Here is a 26,471-nt window from a genome sequence, read left to right as displayed (position 1 = left end):
TAGTGAAAAAGTTTTTCCTAATATCCAACCTAAACCTCCTCCATTGCAACTTGAGACCATTACTCCTCGTTCTGTCATCTGGTACCACTGAGAACAGTCTAGATCCATCCTCTTTGGTACCCCCTTTCAGGTAGTTGAAAGCAGCTATCAAATCCCCCCTCATTCTTCTCTTCCGCAGACTAAACAATCCCAGTTCCCTCAGCCTCTGCTCATAAGTCCTGAAAAGAAAAGGAGTACTTGTGGCACCTTAGAGACTAACAAATTTATTTGAGCATAAGCTTTCGTGAGCTACAGCTAACTTCATCAGATGCATACAGTGGAATATATAGTGGGGAGATTTTATATACACAGAGAACATGAAACAATGGGTGTTACCATACAGACTGTAACAAGACTGACCAGGAAAGATGAGCTATTACCAGCGGGGGGAGGGGGGGGAAGAGAAGAACATTTTGTAGTGATAATGAAGGTGGGCCATTTCCAGCACTTTACAAAAACAGTAGGAGGGGAAATAAACAAGGGGAAATAGTTTTACTTTGTGTAATGACACATCCGCTCCCAGTCTTTATTCAAGCCTAAGTTAATTGCATCCAGTTTGCAAATTAATTCCAATTCAGCAGTCTCTCATTGGAGTCTGTTTTTGAAGTTTTTTTTGTTGAAGAATTGCCACCTTTAGGTCTGTAATCGAGTCACCAAAGAGATTGAAGTGTTCTCCGACTGGTTTTTGAATGTTACAATTCTTGACGTCTGATGTGTCCATCTATTCTTTTACGTAGAGACTGTCCAGTTTGGCCAATGTACATGGCAGAGGGGCATTGCTGGCACATGATGGCATATATCACATTGGTAGATGCCCAGGTGAATGAGCCTCTGATAGTGTGGCTGATGTGATTAGGCCCTATGATGGTGTCCCCTGAATAGATATGTGGACACAATTGGCAACGGGCTTTGTTCCAAGGATAGGTTCCTGGGTTGGTGTTTTTGTTGTGTGGTTGCTGGTAAGTATTTGCTTCAGGTTGGGGAGCTGTCTGTAAGCAAGGACAGGCCTGTCTCCCAAGATCTGTGAGAGTGATGGGTTATCCTTCAGGATAGGTTGTAGATCCTTGATGATGCAAAGTGAAGAAACAGATTGACAGAGCCAGAAGGGTACCCAGAAGTTACCTACTACAGGACAGGCCCAACAAAGAAAATAACAGAACGCCACTAGCCATTACTTTCAGCCCCCAACTAAAACCTGTTATCCCTCTGCCTTAGCAAAAGAGGGATTTGTTGATACTAAAACTGTGTGGTTTCAGAGTAGCAGCCGTGTTAGTCTGTATTCGCAAAAAGAAAAGGAGTACTAGTGGCACCTTAGAGACTAACCAATTTATTTGAGCATAAGCTTTCGTGAGCTACAGCTCACTTCATTGGATGCATCCGATGAAGTGAGCTGTAGCTCACGAAAGCTTATGCTCAAATAAATTGGTTAGTCTCTAAGGTACCACTAGTACTCCTTTTCTTAAAACTGTGTGACAGCTCCCAGCCACGCCAGTCTATTAGTCAGCCAAACAAACTTAGGATTCCAACAGCCCTTACTGTACCTTGCAGGTAATGCTCGGTGCCCAGAGTTCCCATGCCCCCAGCAGAGTATTCCTCTGTAGTATCCAGCCTGCCACTGAACACTTAGAGGAATTACCAAATTAGTTGTCCAAAAAAATAAACACACCCACCTGTTGCCCTTCTCTGTACCTTTTCTATTTTTCATATAACTTTTTTGAGATGGGGCAACTAGAACTACATACAGTATTCGAAGTGTGGACACAACATGGATTTATATAGTGACATGATGATATTTCCTGTCTTATTAGCTATCCCTTTCCTAATTGTTCCTAACATTGTTCGCTTTTTTGACTGCCGCTGCACACTGAGCGGATGTTTTCAGAGAACTATCCAAAATGACTCCAAGATCTCTTTCTTGAGTGGTAACAGCTAATATAGACCCCATCATTTTGTAAGTATAGTTCAGATGATGTTTTCCAACATGTATTATTTTGCATTTATCAACACTGAATTTCATTGGCCATTTCGTTGCCCAGTCACCCAGTTTTGTTAGATCCCTTTGTAATTCCTCGTAGTCTGCTTTGGATTTATCTTGAGTAATTTTGTATCATCTTCAAACATTGCCACCTCACTGTTTACCCCTTTTTCCAGATCATTAATGATTATGTTGAACAGCAATGGTCCCAGTACAGATCCCTGTGAGACACCACTATTTACCTCTTTCCAGTCTTGAAAACTGACCATTTATTCCTACCATTTGTTTTCTGTCTTTTAACCAGTTACTGATCCATAAGAGGCCTTTCCCTCTTATCCCATGATTGCTTACTTTTCTTAAGAACCTTTGGTGGAAGGATCTTGTCAAAGGCTTTCTGAAAATTCAAGTAAGCTATATCCACTAGATCACCTTTGTCCACATGTTTGTTGACCCCCTCAAAAATTTCTAATAGATTGGCGAGGCATGATTTTCCTTTATAAAAGCCATGTCTACTTTTCCCCAACAAATCATGTTCATCTGTGCGTCCGATAATTCTGTTCTTTACTATAGTGTAAACCAATTTGCCTGGTACTGAAGTTAGGCTTACTGGCCTCTAATTGCCAGGATTGCCTCTGGAGTCTTTTTTACCAAAAAGAATTTGTAATAAAAACAAGAATAAACGTATTAATAAAGAATAGAGATTTAAGAGATACTAAGCAGAGACAAAAGAAACAAAATGGTTACAAATAAAACCCAAGTATTTGGTTTTATTCTCTTTCTAGTGACTAAAACTTAACTCAACAGGCTACAATTCTTGTCTAAAGCAATATTCTCACTGTGACGGAGGCCCTGTGCGTCGAGCCAGGTCGAGGTTGGTACACCCTGCCACCAAGTTGTCAGGATTCCCTGTTAATCAGGATATTGCAGCAAGGTGGGCTCTGGTCCCCTGGCAGGACTGCGTAAATGAAGTCGGTAGCCCCTGAGCCTCCGGGTTGGGACTGACAACCACAACTGGGATCCCGGCCCTCTTGGTGGGGTTGAACAACAATTAGCCTGTAGCCCCTGGACCGGGGCAGAACAAACAGTCTAAAGCCTCCTGGCTGGGGTAGAAAATAGTAATTGGGGAATCAGCCCCCTGCGCAGAGCAGAACAGTAATAAGTCTGTAGCTCCTGGGTGGGGCAGAACAAATAATCTAAAGCCCCAAAGCCCCGTGGCTAGAACTGAGAGCAGACAGCAGCCATGCCTGGTGGCCCGTGGGGTGTGGTAGGGGAACCCGGCCACGTCCGCTCCACCAGGTTCCGACCCAGGGCCCTGTGAAGTCATTGTTAAGAGTTTAACAATTGTTAAGGCCCTGTTAAGAGTTTAGGCATCAACTTCTACTACATCCCCTGGATCACTTCCTATCAAAAATTGCATCCCTGGCATCTCCTCAGCTGGCGGTGGCTTGGCATCCCTGTTCGTCTCTGCCACCAGAGAGTTGGCCATAGCGTTGTCCAAGTCCATGAGCTCTACCGCCTGGAATGTCATCAGCACCTCTGCAGGAGCCTGCAGTACATGTCCTCCCTCCTCCTCAGCCAGTGTGACTGGGCTGGGCTGCCTCCTTTTATCTGGCTCTTCCACCTGAGGCATGCATAGCAGGGGAAAGGGGGCATGGCCTCTTGGGCCCACAGTGATTGGTTTGTCCCTGTTGGCCCAATGTGGGTTTGGTACACTCTGTCACATTCACCTACAGCCACTTCTTAGCATCACCAATCCACATGGTGGGGGATCCACCATTCACAAATGCAAAGAACATCAACCTCTTTGTTCCCTCAGTGATAACCAAAATGTCTTTTTGCTTCTCCTTATATTCCCCAGAGTTTATTGTCTTTGTCACCAGAGTCAGGATGGACCTCTGGGGTTCAGACTCCAGTGTCTTCCCATGCTGATTTCACATCCTCGTTAACTTGCTCCTCCTGTTTATCTCAGATGCAAATGAACTGTCCATTGTCTCTGCCATCACCATGCTCAATTTACACTAGAAACAGGGAGATAACTGTCCTCCCTCTTGTCTTGAAAAAAATCTGTTTCTCTCTTTGATTACAGACTTCAAAGCACAGTATCAAAAATATGCATAAATCCTCAGTGTTAATACACACATTTCACAGTGATATTAACGACCAGTATGTCACTAGTTTTCAACTGATATCTTACACAATATTCTTTACAGATAAATATTATGACTGAAATGTGTTAGATGTAATAAGTTTGTCAGGCTTAATAGAAGTTGCTTTATATGATGTTGACTCCTTTGCAAGTGGGCACTGAGGGGCTCTTAGGGTCACACCTTCTCTATGTTTTCAACAAGGTGGTTCAAGAAAACGTGGGCAATATTTGGCCCTACAACTGGAACTTGGAGCTTGTCTCCGTGGGACTTTTTTCCAGTTATACCAGTATAATTACACAGGTAGAGTTAAACAGCTACAGTTATATTGGTATAATTCCCCCGTGTAGATACACTTATTCCATAGTAAGAGTGCTTGGGGGGGGCGGCTTACTTTAAACACTTCCAAAGTGACATAAGTTAAACGGAAAAAAAGGCCCTCTTCTACTGGAATAAGAGTGTCCACGTGGGTAGTTATACCAGTCTAACTAGGTTGGTTTAAATTCACACCCTACCTCCCTTACACTGGTATAACTTCCCCATGTTGTCAAGACCACAATTAGGTTGATGATCACACACGAGCCAGAGTAGACTCCAGCTCCAGCTCCCAAAGCTGGATTACTCTGCAGTACTACCAAGAGTAAACAGTAACAAAATTATTTTTATCATCCAAGTAAGCAGTTAACACTGAACACACATATGGAGCTAGTATGTTGAATAAGAACAACAATCACATTTGTGGCCACATACACACTTTAAAAGAGGTTTGCTAGTTTTCCAGCTGCAACTGTGGCAGGATCTTCCTTTTCCCCATTCTGTTAGTACTTGTTCACACAAGAATGTTTTAACAGTTGTACAGGTATAGTTATATTGGTTTAAATGCCCATGTGGACACAGTTATTTCAGTATAAAATAGTGAGGTTTTTTGGTTTACTTTAATCCCTTGCAAAGTGACAAACTAAACAGAAAAAGCCCCTCTTATATGGGACTAAGAGTGTCCAAACAATGGGTTAGACTGGTAAACTCTAAATTGATTTAAATTCACACCTTAGGTTACACTGGTATAACTTTCCCATGCACACAAGCTCTAAGGGTTAGAACTCTGCAGGGAGCTACAGGGTTAATCACTGCTGATTCACTGGGACAAGTGGGGTTCATTAGACTTCACCCTGAATATAATGGAGGTGGGAGTAACCCTTCCAGAGAGCCAGGGCATGTAACAGATAGGTCCTGACGGAAGGAAAGGTAGGACCAACCGAATCTAAGGAGAGAGCTAGAGTGAGGTTTCATATCATGTAGTATTATTTTGGAATTATCATTGTATTGGTAAATCAGACCCCTGAAGGGGTGACTGATTTTAGAAATGCATGATTTTTGGTGAGGGCTACACCAGCCAATAATAAATAACCATCATCATCTCCTCCACCACAACCTGCCATATATGCATAGGTAGAGGAGAAAATAGAACTTTGAGATCATTGAATAAAAAGCACTACATTCATACAAACCATCATTACAGAGGTTGGAGAGACAAGGTGGGGGAGGTAAAATCTTCTGCTGGTCCAATAAAGATATTACCTGACCCACCTTGTCCCTCTAATGTCCTGGGACCGACATGGCTACAACTACACTGCATTGAAGAGGTTGGTTGATTGATTATACAGTACCTGCCAAATCCTGTCCACCCATGCCTGGAGGCCACAGCTCTTACCTGGTTTAATACTTTGCTGTCTTGCTGCTGCTCGCTCCATACTGTCTTTTACACAGTAGTACAATTCCCGACACTGTAAGAGAAGAGTTAGATAATGTGTTTTCACACCATACCCTAGCAATACCGCATCACAGAGCAGCTCAACAGCACTGACTGTGGGGTTTAACGTGTGGATGTTGGGTGGTGTTGGTGGCCCGTGATATACAGGAGATCAGATGATCTGGTGGTTCCTTCTGGCCTTAAAGCCTATGACTAAGTCTCTACAAAAAGGTCAAGTCCTTTCCTCTCATACGATCATTTCCACGAGGAAGTCCTTGGAGGATTACCAAAGGATCATTTGGTAATAAATATCCAACAGTTTGTGATATTTGATTACAGACTGCATCCCAATAGTTTCTAATGACTGGACATGTCCTCCATAATCTCCCCTCTACCCACAATTTCTGCAACATTTATCCCCATTTTCTCTCTCTCAACTGTGAGTTACCACTGAAACAATATCTTAAAGAAATTTTCTTTTATTCTGCTACAAGCAGATTGCTGGTCCTCTTGTCCAGATCAAACCCCATTCCTCTGGGGTAATTTGTCTAACCAGGTCCACAGAATACACCATTTACTCTACTTTAAACCAGCAAGTGACCTGTGCTCCATGCTGCAGAGGAAGGCAAAGCCCCACCAAGGTCTCTGCCAATCTGGCCTGGGGAAAATTCCCAGGTGTCTAGCTGGTGGGTCTTACCCATATGCTCTGGAAAGAAAGAATGCTCTGTAGTAACTCAGAGCCCTCCTCATCTAGTGTCCTGTCTCCAGCCACTGGAGATATTTGCTAATAGTAATCGTGGACAGGCCATGTATCATAGTGTTGTAGGCAGCCTAATCATACTATCCCCTCCATAAACTTATCAAATTCAGTCTTGAAACATGTAAGGTTTTTTGCCCCCACTACTCCCCTGGGAATGCTGTTCCAGAACTAGAAACCTTCATCTAATTTCAAACCTAAACTTATTGATGGCCAGTTTATATCCATTTGTTCGTGTCAACATTGACCCTTAACTTAAATTACTCATCTTTCCCCCAGTTGTATTTATAGAGAGCAACCACATCTCCCTCAACCTTCATTTTGTTAAGGAGCTTGGCTTGTTTAGCCTAAGTCGCCTCTTAGTCGCTTGGCTGGGATGATTTAACTGGGAATTGGTCCTGCTTCAAGCAGGGGGTTGGACTAGATGACCTTCTGGGGTCCCTTCCAACCCTGATATTCTATGATTCTATGATTCTCAGAAGATAAAAACAACGAGTCATCCTTGTGGCACCTTAGAGACTAACAAATTTATTTGGGCATAAACTTGCGTGGGCTAGAACCCACTTCATCAGATGCATGGAGTGGAAAATACAGGAGCAGGTATACATACATGAAAAGACGTGAGTTGCTTTACCAAGTGTGAGGTCAGTCTAATGAGACAAATCAATTAACAGCAGGATACCAAGGGAGGAAAAATAACTTCTGAAGTGGTAAGAGAGTGCCCATTACAGACAGTTGACAAGAAGGTGGTTTTTCCATGCTGCAGAGGAAGGCAAAGCCCCACCAAGGTCTCTGCCAATCTACTGGTTTTTGAATATTATGATTCCTGATGTCAGATCTGTGTCCATTTATTCTTTTGTGTAGAGACTGTCCGATTTGGCGAATGTACATGGCAGAGGGGCATTGCTGGCACATATCATCTGACACCCGCCCACCCCCGCTGCCCCCGGCCCCACCCCCACTCCACCCCTTCCATGAGGCCCCACCCCTGCCCCACCTCTTCCCACCCCCTCCCCAAAGTCCTCACCCCAACTCTGCCCCCTCCCTGCCTCTATTCCAATCCCTTCCCCAAATCCCCACCCCTGCCCCGCCTCCTCCCCTGAGCACGTGGCTCCCTGCTCCTCCCTCCTGGAAAGTGCTAAGCACCTGGAGGTAGGCAGAAGAGCGCGGACATGGCATGCTGGGGGGAGGGGGAGCTTGGCGGCCTGCAGGAAATAACTCTGAGCGGGGGGGGGGGGGGGAGAGAGCGGGGAGGGGAGGTTGGCAGGCGGCAGGAAATAACCCCGTGGGCCGTGTGTTTGAGACCCCTGATATATGCCATCATGTGCCACCATGCCCCTCTACCATGTACATTGTCCAAATCGGACAGTCTCTATACAAGAGAATAAATGGACACAAATCTGACATCAGGAATCATAACATTCAAAAACCAGTAGGAGAAGACTTCAGTCTCCCTGGTCACTAAATAACAGACCTAAAAGTGGAAATTCTTCAACAACAAAAACTTCAAAAACAGACTCCAACGTGAAACTGCAGAACTGGAATTAATTTGCAAACTGGACACCATCAGATTAGGCCTGAATAAAGACGGAGTGGTTGGGTCATTACAAGACCTAAACCTAATTTCCCCAATACTAATTTCCCCCTACTGTTACTCACACCTTCTTGTCAACTGTCTGAAATCGGCCACTCTCATTACCACTTCAAAAGTTACTTTTCCTCCCTTGCTATCCTGCTGTTAATTGATTTGTCTCATTAGACTGACCTCACACTTGGTAAAGCAACTCACATCTTTTCATGTATTTATACCTGCTCCTGTATTTTCCACTCCATGCATCTGATGAAGTGGGTTCTAGCCCACGAAAGCTTATGCCCAAATAAATTTGTTAGTCTCTAAGGTGCCACACAGGCTCCTTGATGTTTTTGCTGATACAGACTAACACAGCTACCACTCTGAAACCTGTCTCATAAGGTAGGTTCTCCATTCCTCTGATCCTCCTAGTAGCCCTTCTCTGCATCTGTTCCAGAATTGCACACAGTATTCCAGATGAGATCTGACCAGTGCTTTGTAGAAGACTTCCTCTAACTCCACTGGAAATTCCTTGCCTGATGCATCCTAGGATTGCATTAGCCTTTTTCAGAGCTGCATCACATTGGCATCTTATAGTCATTCTGTAATCAACCAATACACCCAGGTCTTTCTCCTCCTCTGTCACTACCAACTGATACATTCCCAACTTATAGCAAAAATTCTTGCCATTAGTCCCTAAAGGCACTTTGCACTATTAAACTTCATCCCATTTCTATTGCTCATTGTTCAATGTCATCCAAATCTTATGTGACATTCTGGTCCTACTCTGTATTGGCAATACCTCCCAACTTTGTGTTGTCTGCAGATTTTATTAGTACACTCGTACTTTTTGTGCCAAGGTCATTAGTGTTCCATAACATTGGTCCCAAAACCAATCCTTGAGGAACTCCACTAGTAACCTCTATCCTGCCCAACAGTTCACCGTTCAGCATGACTTGCTGAAGTCTCCCCTTTAACCAGTTCCTTATCCACTGTTTAATTCTTTTATTAATCCCCATCTTCTCCAATTTAATTAATAATTTGCCATGTGGAACTGTATCAAATGGTTTACTGAAATCCAGGTAGATTAGATCTACTGCATTTCCTTTGTTGAGAAAATCAGTTATCTTCTCAAAGAAAAAGATCAGGTTGATCTGGCGCTATCTACCTTTTGCAAAAACCATGCTACATTCAATTACCATTTACCTCTATGTCCTTAACTACTCTGTCTTTCAAAATTTGTACTAAGACCTTGCAACAATTGAGGTCAAACTAACGTTTCCTGGATCACTTTTTTCCTTTCTTAAATATAGGTACTATATTTACCTACCCTTCAATTCTCCAGTCACTGAGCTTATGGATTTATTAAAAATCCTTACCACTGAGCTTGCAATTTCATGTGCCAATTTCTTTAATATTCTTGGATTGAGATTATCCAGGCCCCCTGATTTGGTCCCATTAAGCAGTTCAAGTTTGGTTTTCACCTCAGATGTGGTAATTCCTTCTTCCATATCCTTGTTCCTATTAGCCACTGTCCCTGAGATCTTCATTACTCTTGTTAAACATGGAGACAAAGTATTTATTTAGCTTTTGGACCATACCTAGATAATCTTTAATCACTATCCCAACCTCAGTGCTTTGCGGTCCCACTTCCTCTTTCCTTGTGTTCATTTATATGGATAAAGAACTTTTACTATTAGTTTTAATTTCCTTTGCAAGGTCCCACTCTGCTTGACTTTTGACAGTTCTCACTTTTCCCCTACACTTTCTGATCACCAAGCAGTAGCCTTCCTTGTTGATTAGTCTGTTCTTCCATTCCTTGTAGGCGTTCTCCTTTCTCAGTTTGAAATGCTTGTTCATCCAGTTTGGCCTGCAACCTTTCACAATGAATATTTTGCATTTCTTTGGGATGCAGGCTTCCAATAGTCTCCGCAACTTTGACGAAGTAATTCCAAGCCTCTTCCACATTCAGATTGAGTTCTTCAGTCCAGTCTACTTCTCTAATTCCCTTAATTTTTTTTAAAGTTTACCCTTTTGAAATTAAGGACCCTAGTTGCACACCTTTTTTTGTTTATGCTTCCATTTATCTTATACTGAATTAGCTCATGATCGCCTGAGCCAAGGTTGTCCTTTACTACGAGTTCCTCTGTGAGGTTCTTGCTATTTATCCATCTAAATCTAAAATGGCATCACCTCTTGTTGGTTCAGTGACTATTTGGTGAAAAAATCTGTTGGCTATCATACCCAGGAATACTCTTGACCCTACCATTATTAGTAGCACTTGTCTTCCAATATATCTAGGAAATTAAAGTCTCCCATAATCACACAACTCCCTGTAATGCTGATTTCATTAAAAATAGTAAAGAGGTTTCTATCCACAATCAAATCAGATCCTGAAGGTCTGCAGCAGACCCCAAGCACTATCGCAGTGGAGCCTTTATTACCTTTCCTCCCCAAAAGTAATTTTGATCCAAAACAGATGCCATGTTATTCATTCCATCACATCTAATTTCTTTAGTTAACCCCTTCATTAATATATACTGCTACTCCACTATCTTTCCCCTTATTTCTGTTTTCCTGAAAAGCACATACCCTTCAATACCTATATTCCAGTCATGACTACTAGTCCACCATGTATCTGTTATCCCTATAATAATACCTGGTTTCACTTCCTGCACCAGTAGTTCTAGTTCCTCCATTTTACCACCAGGCTCCTTGCACTGGTATACAACATATTAGTTGTTTCTGCTTGGCTTTACTCAGATTCCTCGCCTGATTAGGTACAGTCATTTTACTGCCAGTATTGCCTACCTAACTATCTTAATGTCCATTCTCCTTCCCTCTGTTGTTCCTTTCTCCATTGCTGTATCCGCTTTTACTTGATTTTCCTCCTGCCCAATGTTATAATCAGAAATGGAGATTACATGAGTTGCACCCAACCATCTCCCTTGACTTCCTAGTTTAAAGTTCTTTTAATCAGTTATGCCAGCCTCCATCCCAGAAGTCTATTTCCCTCCTACTCCGGTGGAGGCCATCCCATGAGAACATCCTCTGTGCATTAATGCCTCCCAGGGCTGTCAAAGCCCTCCTTGTAGCACCACTGCCTGAGCCATTTGTTGATCATCATAATTTTGTCTCGTCTTTGCACTTCTCCTGTAGGGACAGGAAAAATCCCACTGAAGATCACTTGATCACATTTCTCTAAGTGTCTTCCCCAGCCTGGTGTAATCTTCCTTGATATGTCCCAGTGAGAATCTAACAGCAGCATTAGTTCCCACGCGAAGGAAAATCAATGGATTCTTTCCTTCTCCCATTAGGATCCTCTTCAGCTCAGGCCCACACACTATATTTTAGTTCCCAGCAGACAGTACACCATTCTGTTCTCTGGATTAGCTCTGGTGACAGGTCTGTGTGTTCTTTTCAGTAGATCGTCCCCAACCACGCAGACCTGCCTTTTCTTGGTGTTGGTGCGAGTCTCCAGCCTTACCTCTTCTCTTCTTTCTGGCTACGAGTCTTCTTGTCTTCTGTTCTCACTTGCAATTTTCTGCAAGTCATCCTCTATCCTTCTGGGGATCCAAACTAGGGCTATGTCCATTATCTCTTCCCTTCTTCTAGCTGCTCTTTTCTTCCTTGCTCTCCCATCTTCTGTTACTGCCTGACTCTCCCCATCATTTTCCAACTCAGCAAACTTGTTCCTCAGTTTTATTTCTCCATCGCTAGCTGATCTGTTCCTCTCCCTTGTTCTCAGTCACATGCTTCCGCTTCCACTTCCACTTCCTTCATCCAGCAATCTACCCTCACAGTTCTCTGGTCCAGCTTGCATCTGTAAATCTTGAGGTTTTCCTTCAACCTCCTCTCTTCTTCCCTCCATCATTTGCTCAATTCCTCTTTGAAACTCAGCCATGGTTTCTAGCTGCATCTTCACACCTCAGACCTTTTCTTCTATCAGATCTATTAGGCAGCACTTCATACAAACAAAGCACCTTTCAGGTACCCTCTCCAAAAGAATGTACATCCCACAGCTTCAACAACCAGTCATCTGGTCTTTCCCATTCTTTGTATCATTACCACTGCTGCCTCAGTAGCTGTCATAGCCTTCCCAACAAAGCTCTTGTCAGAAAAGGGGGAAAAACAACCCAAAAACTAAAAAAACTCAGCACATATACTCTTCCCCAGACTCCCCCGTTTTCCGGCTCCTGTGCCGCTGCTCCTGTGTAAGGTCTTTTTCACCTTTAGGGAGAAGAACAACCACAGTAGCTTCTTTCATAGGTTATGGAAGTTCCTCCCCTAACAGAACAGCATTGAAGATACCTCTCAGAGGATCCACTAATACCTCCTTAAATACCTTGTACACTTCAGCTGGAAGACCATGAGGTCCTGGAGATTTACCACTTTTCATACTTGCTATTGCCTCTAGGATGTCGTCTTCTGTTATTTATCTAAAGTTCCTTATCAATTTTGTTTATCTTTGGCAAGCCTGCTACTTCCAAATATTTTTGAATAATTTCAGAGCTTGGAGTATCTGAGGCATGGAGATTTTTATAATAAGCAGTGTATATAACTATCTTGCTGGCTGTTCTTAATTGGTGAAATAATAAACTATTGGCTCAAAAGCCTAAAGGTATTCAAAAACAGTGTATCACTTATTTCCCCTCTCATAAAACATCTCCTTTTATACCTCAGTGCTTTTGCAGTGGCATCTGTCATCACCATATCCAATTTCCCCCTAAAATTAGTTAATTGTTGATATAAATTTTTGACTTGTGTTTTTATGAATGTCTTGTAACCTTTTTATCTCCTCTTCTAGCTCTATTTTTTCTTGAGGTCTTTCTTTTTCAATTGAGTGTCTCTGCTTTTCAATTGACCCCTAAAGAGTGCTTTACCTGCTTCCCAGAGGCTGCCTCTTTTTGTATTATCTGTATCATTTATTTGAAAGTATTTTACAATGTCCTCTTTAATTAATGCAAACTGATCTTTGTCTTGGAGACGCAAGCAGTTCATTTTCCAAAAAAGTAATCTTAGGCACTTCTCTAGGCTATCAAATATTACTTCCACTGGTGCATGATTTCACCATGTAATAATGCCAATTTCTGCAGATCTTGGCTGCTTCATTAAAGATTTAGAGATTAATATTACATCTATTCTAGAATATAACTAATGAAGGTGTGAATAAAACGTGTCATCTCTTTCCCCTGAGTGAAATTCTCTCCAGCAATCTGAGAGGCTGAACTGTTGGCACAGAGAAGTTAATGCTGCATCTGCTTCCCTATCCCCCTTGTCTTTATCAAATCAGTAACTAGTTGGTGTGCAACTGAATTATCCTCCAAGTATAATTTCCCCTTCTCCAAAGTTTCACAGTGTTTTAAAGAAGACTTTAAAAAGTTTTTGCTTTTGTTTGGGAAAATACACTGAGCCTACTGCTATTAATAACCCAGCAATTGTGCCCTTCAACCATATAAATCATCCCTCCTTATCTTAAAATGAACTTTAATTTGACACATTTAGCAAATATACCCACTGCTCTTTTCTTTTGCTAAAGAAAAAATGTCCACTGGATAAATTACGTTTCACGCCCGTAATGTGCCCCTCCTGAAAATGGAAAGTTGAAGTAGAATAATCTGAGTGGGTTTTTTTGTTTTTTTAATTCCACTAGGGCTTGTTCTTCTTTTTAATGACATTACTTAACCCCTTGACATTCAAAGATGTCACTTTAAAAGGAAGAACAATTGATAACTATTTAGCTTATTGAAAAACTTGAAATTGTGATTCTTTAGCTGTTTAATGGCATGAACCCTTGTATTGCTAATGTCTCACTTGTTTCTAATTATGTTGCATTCACGATTGTGTGCCTGACTATAGTTTGATTTCTGTTTGTAAACTTCCATATCTATTTCCTGTATTAATTCCCACCTACCTCCCTAGTTCCTTCCCCTCTCTGCATTCCCCTTACTCTAAATCCATAGATAAAATACAAGCAGAACAGACAAAACAGTCCCAAAATGACTGTGTGTTACTAAACCCTAAATGTTTGTGCTCTTTCCATGAACTCATGTACTGCTTTTCTTGAAATCCAAAGGTGGTACATCTTCACCTATGGGATCTTGACCCTCACCCATAGGGACACAGTGCGATCTGGCCTCTTGAGTTATGGGGAGGATTTACACAGACCCTCCCCCTAAAAGTTCCTTCCTCATTCCCTCTCTATTTTCTCCAATCTCCTCCATCTTTGAAATTTATTTCCCCACACACACCATTGTACTTTCTTTCCTCTACATTTTAAAATATTAAACACAGCTACTACTGATCACCTCAATTAAAGCAAACTTTCATTATTATTTTATTACACTGCAAGACTGAGCCTTCTCTAAAATTTCAGACAAAAAAGGTGCATTTTACAATTCTGAAATCAGAGGCCTGTGTGAGGTCACAACTTCCATTTACAACTAACCCACTTTAAGCCCACTGGGCCCAAGTTCATAGTAAGGAATTGACCTTTTGCTGACAGTTGTCATTGCCTGTTAGAGAAAGCACAGTGGAACCCAACTGAAAATTGCACTTTAGGACAGTAAAATAATGATGGTTAAAAAAAAAAAAAAATCTACACTAGCAGTTAAACCATTTTCAATACCCATTCCAGGGGGTACCACTTACTGACAATCAGTATCAGCAACAGGTCAGTTTCCTAGTGCAGGCTGGGCCTCAGAGTAAACCCATTCTTTTCTCCTCCCCCAGCTTCTAGCAATCACTACTCTCAAAAATACTTGTTCGTAACCATATAGCTTTTCCTGTCATGGTTTACAGTGATTTCACTACTGCCACACCTCCTGACTCTCCTCTTCTAAGTCCCTTCTTAGGCATTACTTCTAGGAAGCCTATCATCTACAATCGGATACCATGATTTTAAGAAATACATGAGCCTCAAGATACGTAAGTTAGCTTCCCAAGTTACTGTATTAGGAAATTGTCATTGTGGTCCTCTCTGCCCCATGCCCTTCCTGTGTTATCACCTCCCGATCTTGTTTCATGTAGAGAGTAAGATTTTGGGGCCAGGGGCCTTTTGTCTTTAATTGCTTAGTAAAGAATTATGCACATAATATGATGCTACAGTAGTTACAAATCTTTAGCTCCCTTGGAGTTCAATGTCTGTGAGCTATTCATTTTTTTCCAAGCAGGTTGAATTCATTTATTTTTACCTGCAAAGCAAGCACAAGGAGAAGATAAAGGCTTTGAAACTAGTGGCAAATGCAAATCCATAGAATCAGCAAATCCAAACATTTGGGTCCATGAAGACTCTTCACTGGTTCCCTCTTCTTTTCTCTGCATCTTATGGCAAACCCATTGTGGCAATGCTTTCATTTAGCTTTCTATACTTAGGCCTGCCAATCCACGATCTACCAAAGTACTGAAAATATTTTCTTCAAGTCTACAAGCAATTTCAAGATTTAACGAAGAGGAGACCTCCCCAACTGAGCAAAATTAAACTAGGTATTAGATTTTTGTCTGCAGTCCCCAATACAAAAAAAAAAGTGGAATAACCTTCCTGGAATAACCTTCACATGAACAGGTAATACCTATGTCAAACATCAGTTCTGCTAAACAGATACTGCAATTCAGTAATCATTACTGAGGATTCATTGCCCTCTCCCTTCCTTTATGAACTAAAGGGTGAAATGACAGATATACCTTCTTGGTGTAGAACTTATTCAGCTGTGTCTCCTGGCCATTCCTCCTCCAGAGACACAGCACTTTCGTTTTAGGACAGTATGTCATGTTGATGAGTTTCTCATACCACCAACGTTCGTACACCGTTCCAATGTTACTTCTCAGCACAATGCAATCATCACACACCTGAGGGTATAAAGAGTCTTAGCTAGGAATCCTCACATCATACATCTAGCATTATTAGCGGTTCTATTATTTATTCTTGTCCCTACCTCCATGAAGAAGATGTCTCCTGTTGTATCTGTCCCGGCATGTACTACAAATGTCTGCTTCTTGATGTGTCTGCTGCCACTGGGCCGGACAGACAGCTCTCGGCCGCCCTATAGAAAAGGAAGATTTGTAATTAATAAACTACCACCCCTAATTTCTGTGATTTTATATCTAGTAGGTTACATCTGCTGTGTCTTAACCAGGATAAAAGGTGTGTTCTTAACTCAGGTGATCACTTCTCAAGATAGGGTAGCTTAAGCAAGAACTACCACCCTGCAAATTAATACTCGTCCTGCTATGTTCACACTAGTACTATACTCTCTTGTGTGGTGCTAAGACTTCTGGGGGCACATCCCGTGGTTCTTTCCACTGCAGTAAGTTGAACTGCTTGTGAATTCTTTCCCAATGAATTGTAGAAAAACTTCCCTTGTCTTTTCTGGGTACACAGAGGAATTGTGGGAAGGTACTGGAGGACTAGCAGCACTATGTCCACCTACAGTGGTCATGTTAGGAGCTGACAAGTTGTGCTAACTTGAACATTAGCATAAACTCTGATGGGCCAGCCAGCTTCAGTTAAAAGAACTACTGTAACTCAAATACTCAAGTTTTATGCATGGATGGAACTCGAGTTAGTGGCAACAAGTTATAACTTGAGTTTACTTTGCATTCTTTAACTTAACCTACTAACTCAGATGAAAACTACAACCTGCCTCATCTTCTCTAAGATTTTAACTTGAGCTAGGGCATGCCACACTACAGCAACAAAGTTATGGCACTGCAACTGTGCCACTGTGGGGCTGAAGTATAGATGCTTCCTACATTGACAGAAGGAGTTTTTCCATCCAATAGTTAATGCATTTCTCCGAGAGGCAGTAGCTAGGTCAACAGAAGAATTCGGTACTCAGGGTCGGCGTTAATGGTCATAGCTAGGTCAATCTCATTTTTAAAGTGTAGATCAGGCCTAAGTTAACTCAAATTAAAAAGCTTGGCCAAAGGAAGAAGGAGGTTGAGAGATGTGGGAGAATGCAGCAGTCATAACAGGACTGCTAAATGGGAGTGGAAGCGGCAGTAGAAGTGGGGAGACTGTATGGGGAGGGAAAAAGAGGAAGCAGGAATTGGGCTGTGGGAAGAGTGGAGGGGGTAAGGAGGATATTAGGGAAGGGCCTAAGTGTGGAAACACGGGGGGGAGCAGCAAGCATGAAGAAGCCTGCAAAAGGATGATAGAGATGAGAGGCCAGGTAGCCTGAGGGAGCAACAGATTTTTTTGGATTATTTTGGGGGGGTGTTTTGTTTTTTGATGTGGGGAGGGAGAGAGTATGTTTGTTTTGAGATGTAGGAGAAACTGACTGGGAGGGGGGAAACTAATTTGACTGTAAAAGCGGCAAAGAGTCCTGTGGCACCTTATAGACTAACAGACGTATTGGAGCATAAGCTTTTGTGGGTGAATATGAAAGAAGAAGTGGGTATTCACCCACGAAAGCTTATGCTCCAATACGTCTGTTAGTCTATAAGGTGGCACAGGACTCTCTGCCGCTTTGACAGATCCAGACTAACACGGCTACCCCTCTGATAATTTGATTGTGTGGGTCTGCATAAAGCTTTTCCATGCAAGCAGTTACAGTAGTTGTACTCAGCTGGTGTGTGACTGCAAATCCGAGTGTGACTGGGAGTTGGCTCAAGAAGCAGCCCCACTATTAAGTAGTATAATACTCAAAGTTTGGGGATCCCTGTCATAGAACAATTCCTCTTAATTATTTTTTATATTTAAACCACCAAATAGTTTTAGAATTATGTCCTTCCCCTTCCAATTAGCAGTATTTTAGGCAAGCTATTCCAGCCTATTCAGATTCCTATACTGCATCTGTCACCATGTTATTCGAGTACCAAGATAACTGCTCTTATATTTACTCCAAAGTCAGTCCCCCCAGTCCTCTGATCATTTCTCTCCTCTTTTAGGAATTCCCTCCCATTTGTTCATAAATTAACCCTCAATACCAGAAAAATATAGGATTGTCGTAAACATTATTGTATCAAGTTACTGTTAGTCTTTTAAATAACACATAGCATACAAAAGCTATACTGGGAGAAAATTAACATCGCACAGTAATGCACACAAGTCAGGAATGAGAAAGCCAATGCTGACCATTTTTCAGAGTAGCAGCCGTGTTAGTCTGTATCCATAAAAAGAAAAGGAGTACATGTGGCACCGTAGAGACTAACAAATTTATTAGAGCATAAGCTTTCGTGAGCTACAGCTCACTTCATCGGATGCACACAAGTCAGGAATGAGAAAGCCAATGCTGTAGCCAGTGCTGTAGCTCACGAAAGTTTATGCTCTAATAAATTTGCTTGTCTCTAAGGTGCCAAAAGTACTCCTTTTCTTTTTAATGCTGACCATGTATTCCTTGTGTGTATGCATTCTTATGGTACAGTTTTTAATTATGTAATTGCATACTATTCCTGAAATCACACCACCATATAACCTTAGATATACATTTAGCATATTTAGTAATTCCTGCAGACTCACTATATATAAAATATCTACAGTATATTTATAACAGACTTGTCAGATAAGTTTTATTTTCTCAGAAGGTAAGTTTGCATTTTAATTAAAAGTATTTCAAGTCAAGCAAGCCAATATCCTGGCTACTCAAGAGCTCCAGAGGCCCTGGAGTGAACTGGGGACTAGTTCCTCTATTGTCTCTCTTCCCAGGAAAGGGCAGGGATATGGTGTCATGAATTTTTTCTTTACTCACTAGGTTAGCCACTTTGTCTAGTAACTCGTTTATTTGCTGGCTCTGCACCAATCCAATGTGCGATTTCCCCATCAAACGACGCACCTTCTTCTTAATGTCATTCTTGCTCACCTAGGAAGCAAGTAGAGGACCAGGTTATTTACCTTTCCCTAATCACGGACAAAATATCCAGACATCTTGGTGTTCACTGCAGAAGGGGATGGAAGAACTGATCTCCTTACTCACTGTTTGCTCTACTGTCAGCCAACAGTTTCTCCAGACAAAGAAATAGAGTAAGCTATTGTTTAAACAGATAAGTTCTCTTCAGAAACTGGAATAGGTGCTGATGAATAGGACAAGTAAAGAGAAACCACAGGGAAAGGGAATACAATTTTTTCTTCCACATTTAGAGGGGTGGGGGTGGAAGACAATGTCACTAAATGGTGTTACTGCTATTCAACAGCATTTAGTAAAGAAGAAGTTAGAAATGGTAAGCAGGACACCTTGTGCAAATTACACACTATGTCACTGTGGCTAAAGTGAACATGGGTCACACAAAGGGCCATTTAAGGCATGAATACTAAGGATAAATTCTTGATGTAATATAGCAATCTAGCCCCCTGATTCTCATTAATACCAGCCAGGAGTGCGCGCAGCTTAATTCTTGTGACTGCTCTGAAAATGGCCCCACCTTCGCATACGGTTGTACCTGGCCATACAACACCACAAATAGAATGTCTTGTGCCTAGAAAAGGGAAGGAGCAGAGTATCACCTTCATCATAAGCATGTAGACAAGCATGTTGTGCAGTAATGTAGCCAGCAGGCGGTCTTCGTCTTCCTCCAAGCGCTTTCGGTCATGTTCTCCCAGAGATAAGTACCTATGAGAAGAACCAGTTGTGAAACAGAGCCAGGGGTGCCTTTCACCCAACTAACTGCAGCAGTGAAGGGGGACAAAGCACTGTCTATAGGAGACAGAAGCAAAGGAATCATCAGAGCGATAAATGGTCATTTCCCTGTAGGAAATGTTCTTGGCAGGGTGCTCCAATCACCAATTAAAAGGGTCATCTCTTTCCCCACTACTAAAAACACTAAATTACTAAAACTATTAAAAATTATTTACACATTGAATTCATAAATTCAAAGAAAAAGAAGATCAAAGAGGACATGGAGGATTCCGACTCAGGGCATGCAGTGGTAAGAAGGAACTGGAGAGGCATTTGTCCACACTGCCCTTTATACTCTCAGTTTGTAGCATGAGGAGAACCACCAGATGCTGCTTACTAAAAGATTTCTGGACTTGAGCACCAGGTGTGCATGTGTACCCAGTACAGAATACTCATAGGGAGCATCACTCAAAGGAGGATCATCTGTTTCCCCAACAGGCCCAGCAAGCAGGTTCCCTTCATGATCTGCAGGGCCAATCCAAGGAGGTACAAGAGGGAATAGGGAGGTGTTTCCTTTTATCAAAGATGTATACACTTGAACTGAGGTCAAGATAGAAGGTGGGAGGTAGACTTGTTGAAAGTCTCTGGGTAAGCATAAAAGGGGTAAAAAAGCAAAGGTGATGTCATAATAGAGGTACACTATAGACCACCTAACCAGTAAAAAGAGGTGGATGAGGCTTTTTTTTGAACAACTAACAAAATCATCCAAAGCACAGGACTTGGTGGTGCTGGGAGACTTCAACTACCCAGACATCTGTTGGGAAAATAATAAAGCAGAGCACAGATCAAACAACTTCTTGGAATTAATTGGCGATATCTTTTTATTACAGAAGGTAGAAAAAGTGACTAGGAGAGAGGCTGTTCTCGATTTGATTCGGATAGTTAGGGAGGAACTGGTTCAAAATTTGAAGATGGAAGACAGCTTGGGTGAAAGTGATCAAGAAATGACAGAGTTCATGATTCTAAGGAATCATAGGAGGGAAAACAGCAGAATAAAAACTATGGACTTCAAGAAGGCAGACTTTAGCAAACTCAAAGAATTGGTCCTGAAAGGTAAAAGGATCCTAAAAGATAAGTCTCTAAAAGGTAAAAAAGAGTTCAGGAGAGTTGCCAGTTTTTTAAAGGGACATATTAAGAGCACAAGAGCAAACAATCCCAGTGGATAGAAAAGATAAAAAGTATGGTAAGAGACCACTCTGGCTTAACCAGCCTGAAACTCAAGAGAGCGTCATATAAAAACTGGACTTTTGGTCAAATTATGAAGGATAAATATAAAAGAAAACAACACAAGCATGTAGGTTAGTCAGTGTAATTGGTCTGACTAACATCAGTGTAAATGAGGTAGTATCCGAGGCCAAAACAGGGAAAGAACGGGTTAAGAATTATCTAGTCCAGATCTATACTACAGAGCTATATTGGTTTAACTACATCACTCAGGGGTGTGAAAAATCCACACCCTTGAGCAATGTAGTTATACAACATAACCCCCACACACACAGACAGCGCTATGTCGACGGGAGAGCTTCTTCCATTGACACAGCTATTGCCTCTCAGGGAGGTGGAGTAACTATGCCAACAGGCAAAGATCTCCCATTGGCACAGTAGCACTACAGCAGCGCCACTGTAGTGCTGTATGTGAAGACAGGCCCTCAGACAAGCTAGATGTCTTCAAGTCAGTGGGGCCTGATGAAATACATCCTGGAATACTTAAGGAACTGTATGAAGACATCGCTGAGCCATTAGTGATTATCTTTGAGAACTCATTGAGGACAGAAGAGATCCCAGAGGACTGGAAAAGGGCAAATATAGTACCAATCTATAAAAAGAAGAATAAGGACAACCCAGAGAATTATAGACTAGTTAGCTTAACTTCAGTACCTGGAAAGATATTGGAGCAAATAAACAATCAATTTCTAAGCACTTAGAAGAGAATAAAATGACAAACAACAGTCAGCACGGATTTGTCAAGAACTAAACATGTCAAACCAGCCTAATAATATTCTTCGACAGGGTAACAAGCCTTCTAGTTGATGTGATAGATCTTGATTTTAGTGAAGCTTTTGACACTGTCTCACACATTCTTCTCATAAGGAAACTAGGGAAACATAGCCTAGACGAAGCTACTATAAGGTGGGTGGAAATTGGTTGGAAAATCAATTTTTTCAATCATGCTGGAAGAGCATATCGAGTGTGGGCCCACAGGGATCTGTCCTGGGTCCGGTTCTATTCAGTATCTTTATAAATGATTTGGATAATGGCACAGAGAGTACATTTATAAAGTTTGCGGACGATGCAACCCCTCCCAGCTTGGTAAGTGCTTTGGAGGACAGAATTAGAATTCAAAATGGTCTTGACAAAGCAGATAAGTGGTCTGAAACAAATAGGAGGAAATTCAGTAAGGCCAACTGCAAAGTACTACGCTCAGCAAGGAACTATTAGTTGTACAAATATAAATAGGAAATGACTGCCTAGGAAGGAGTACGCAGAAAAAGACCAGCGAGTTGGGGAGGAGGGGTACAGTGAATTGAATATGAATCAACAAAGTAATACTGTTGCAAAAAAGCAAACATCATTCTGGGATGTAATTGCAGGAGTGTTGTAAGCAAGACACAAGAAGTAATTCTTCCACTCTACTCAGCATTGATAAGGTCTCAACAGGAGTACTGCATCCAGTTCAGGGCACCACACCTTGGGAAAGAGATAGAAAAACTGGAGAAGTCTTGTTTAGTCTGGAGAAGAGAAAACTGAGGGAGGACATAATAATAGTCTTCAATTATGTAAAAGGTTGTGATAAAAAGGAGGGTGATAAATTGTTTTCTTTATCCACTGAGAACAGGACAAGAAGTAATGGGCTTAAATTGCAGCAAGGGAGATTTAGGTTAAACATTAGGAAAAACTTCCTAACTGTAAGAGTAGATAAGCACTGGAACAAATTACCTAGGGAGGTTGTGGAATCTCAGTCATTGGAGGTTTTTAAGAACAGATTAGACAAACACCTGCCAGGGATGGTCTAGATAATACTTAGACCTGCCTCAGTGCAAGGGACTTAACTAGAAGACCTATCGAGGTCCCTTCTAGTCCTACATTTCTGTGATTCTATGATTGCCTATTTTCCACACCTGCAACTTCTTGATGGCCATCACATGGTCACAGTTGTGCAACAGTCAGCTCAGTACAAGAGTAACCCCACTGGAATTGCTTCCCCTTGTTCTGCAGCTGCATACAGCCTGTACAGGAAGTGGTTACTTTTCAGGCCTAGGGCCCTCACTTCTCCCACACCCCTGACAAGTGAAGCAGCTGCTCTTCAAACTTTGCGGCTCCTTTTCATTCCCCACCTCATGAAATAGCTCCTATTTTGGCCTCCAGCCCACAGACTGGGGGCTAAGTGTGGGTGGCTGACTGGCTGGTCAGGCAAGGGGCTGGGAGTGGAGAACAGAACTTGATGAGTTGAGAAAAGCAAGACTGAGGGGATACAAGACAAGTAGGAGGAGGGGTGACAGATTAAAGGTGGGGTGGCTCTAATGGGTGGCACAGTCAGCAAATGCCCATTGGTGTAGAGTATGCATAGTGCACCCACTAAACTAGCCGTTCACATTCTTTCCTCTGCAGAGAGGGCTTTAGGCAGCTTGGAGCTTGAACAGCCTTCTGCTCCCATCCACATCTGACTGAGTGCTAATGAGAGCAGGAGACAGCACAACGGGCTGTGTGTGTGAGGGAAGGAGGGAGTAGTAAAACTAAAGCAAGGAAGACAAAATAAAATTATTAATTAAAAAAAATTAAGTTACTGACAAAATGCTACAACAAATGAACATTCACATAGGCTTGCCATACACAAACAGCTTTAGAGCAGTCCACAAAATATACGGTAACCTATCTGTAATTGTTGTTCTGCAAGATGCAATGCAGAAGTATGCACTAGACCAGAGGACTTTGCCTAGCAGTACCCATAGGGGTGGTGCTCATGCCCTGCACCCCAGCCCCTTCCCTGGCCATATAAGGGCACCACCATCCTGATCTCCTCAGCTTCTTTGCACCGAAGGTCAGAAGCACAGACTCAGATGCAGAGTGGATAGAGAGTGGGTTGTGGAATACACATCTGCATCACATCTCGAAGTAAACAATTACAGGTAATTAACCATTTTTTCTTCTTCGAGTAGATGCAGCCATGTAGTCTCCTTAGGTGACTTGAAAGCAACACTCGTAGGAGGTGGAGTTTGGAGTCTGTGTAAACAAGGACTGCAGGATTGCCTCCCAAAGTTTTCATCTGATCTAGTTGCAGTAGTAAAGGCACTGTGGTCTGTAAAAGTATGCACAGAGGACCAAGAGGCAGCCCTGGAAATGCCATCAGTATTGTCTGGGCTCTCCTGGAAGGGGCTCGCACCCTTTGAGGAGGGATAGCCTGGTCTACTTCCTATACAGTCATTATACAGGAAATTATCCCAAGGCGCTATCTGTGAAGCAATCACTTGCCCCTTCATTTAATTTGCATATGAAATAAATAAATGAGATGAGGAGCAGAAAGGTTTGATCCTATCCAGATAAAAAGCTAAACACTGCCTGCCATCCCACGTGTGAAGACGTTGCTCCTCTGGAATTAAATGCGGCTTAGGGAGGAACGCTGGTAAATATATAGCTTGGTTCAAGTGAAACTGGAAAACCACTTTGGATAAAAAGTTAGGGTGTGGCCATAAGGTTGCTTTGTCTTTACAAAACTGCAAGTAGGGGGGCTCCACCACCACCTAGCAGACATTATGTCCACAAGGAAGGCAGTTTTCTGACACAGAAGGGAGAAATGGGAAGTTGCCAGAGGCTTGAACAAAGGTCCCATAAAAGCTGCTAAGAGAGTATTAAGGTCCCACAAAGGAACAGGCTCTTTAACAAGTGGGTGGAGATGAGTGACTTCTTTCAAGAACCTCACTGCCATGGGGTTTGAACACACCAACCTCCTGTGGATGTACAGATGAAACACAAAAATTGTCACCAGGTGGACTCTCAAACAAGTAAGTGCAGGACCAAAAGAATGAAGGTGTAAAACAGGTAGTCCAAGATGTCCTGGATACCAGCTAAATTCAGTCGAACTTCCCAGGCTAACGACCACATCAAGAAATGCTTCTAATTGGCTGAACAGATTTCTCTGGTGGCGGGCTTTCTACTATTGCGTGAGACTTGCTGGACCACCTCTGAACATCGTTTCTCCTCATCATCATCTAACCATGCAGCATTTGTGCTGTGAGATGCAGGGAGCTGAGTGCAAGATGTAAAACCTGACCATGATGCTGAGTCAGGTTGTCAGAATGAAAAGGAAGGGATATGGGATGTTGAATCAACATTGTGAGGGGAGAGGAAAAAAAAAAAGATTGTTTCAACCACATTGGAGCAATGAGAATAAGCTTGGCACAGTCCAATTTCAGTTTGAGAATGACTTGAAGGATGATTAGAATTGGAGGAAAAGCAACAGGAGTGCCAATTCCCAGCTCAGGTGAAAAGCATCAGTCAGTCAAGGAGCCCAGACAGAGACCCCCTCGGGAGCAAAACAGCTGGCATGTCTTGTTGTCTTTTGTGGTGAAAAGGTCGATTATTGGGATGCCCCAAACTGCAAAAATGAACCACAGGATGCTGAGCTTCATGGACCATTAGCGATTCAGGGAGAAATTTCTGCCGAGGTGCTCTGACAAGTGATTCTGGATGGCAGGTAAGTGATTGGCCATGGGGGGAGAGATGATCTGCTCAACGCAAAACTGCCAGAGCCTGATCACCACCTGACACAGCATGTTCGAATGTGCTCTCTCCTGTCTGTTCACATAATACATTACAAAGCTTTATTGGTGAGTATGAGAAACACTGAGTCTCTCATGTGATTATGAAAGATCTGACAGACATTGTAGATGGCATGAAGCTCCAGGACATTGATATGAAGTTTCCTGTTCTGACCACAGACCTTGAACTTTCAGCAATCCCAGAAGTGCTCCCCAACCTATTAAGGAGGCATCAGTGACAACAGTCCTGGTTGGTGGGGACTGAGCAAACGGAAAGCCCTGGCACACATTGTCCTGATTGGCAGAGGAAGTCGGACCAGGCTGTCCAAGGGATGACTATTCAGATGATAGACCAACTTCAGCCACATTTGAAGAGGCGCAGCTTGGCATATTGGACTATCTGCGTGCATGCAGCCATATGCTAGCAACCTCAGGCATACTCAGATTGTTGTTGTTGAAGGTTAAGACTGCAACTCCAGACATAGTGAACTGGTGAATTGCCTGGAATTGCTCCGTCAGCATGAATGCTCTTGCACTGGGTAGGATCTATCAGGGTCCTGATTAACTTGATTCTTTGAGTTGGAACTAATGTTGACTTCCTGCAGTTTAGGATGAGACCTAAACAACTGGGTAAGTTTTGTGGGACGAGGACATGATGGAGGACTTCCTCTCTGGACTTGCCCCTCAGTAACTAATTGTCCAGATGGGGGAAAGATATGAATTCCCCTCTTCCTGAGGTATACTGTCACCACAAACTTGCATTTGGTAAAGACCTGGGGAGTGGAAGACAGGCTGAAAGGCAGCAGAATGTACTGGTAGCGCTAATCCGTCATGACAAACTGGAGAAACCTTATGATTCCTGAAAGGA

The 26,471-nt window shown here is 42.4% G+C and overlaps 1 protein-coding gene across 34 annotated transcripts in view; it reads right to left on the bottom strand.

Annotated features, from left to right (window-relative positions):
• MADD (MAP kinase activating death domain) overlaps positions 1 to 26,471 on the bottom strand; it is a 121,668-nt gene that overhangs the window by 17,017 nt on the left and 78,180 nt on the right. For all 34 annotated transcript variants that reach the window (XM_048852044.2, XM_075129572.1, XM_075129586.1 and 31 more), the window contains 5 exons: positions 19,676 to 19,781; positions 18,924 to 19,034; positions 16,170 to 16,277; positions 15,919 to 16,083; positions 5,870 to 5,942 (listed from right to left, as the gene is read on the bottom strand). In XM_048852044.2, the coding sequence (XP_048708001.2) occupies positions 5,870 to 5,942; positions 15,919 to 16,083; positions 16,170 to 16,277; positions 18,924 to 19,034; positions 19,676 to 19,781 (563 nt within the window). The remainder of the gene's footprint in view (positions 1 to 5,869; positions 5,943 to 15,918; positions 16,084 to 16,169; positions 16,278 to 18,923; positions 19,035 to 19,675; positions 19,782 to 26,471) is intronic.

The sequence above is a fragment of the Caretta caretta genome, chromosome 6 (assembly GCF_965140235.1).
Source record: "Caretta caretta isolate rCarCar2 chromosome 6, rCarCar1.hap1, whole genome shotgun sequence".
NCBI lineage: Eukaryota > Metazoa > Chordata > Testudines > Cheloniidae > Caretta > Caretta caretta.
This window is presented reverse-complemented; position numbering and strand designations above follow the sequence as displayed.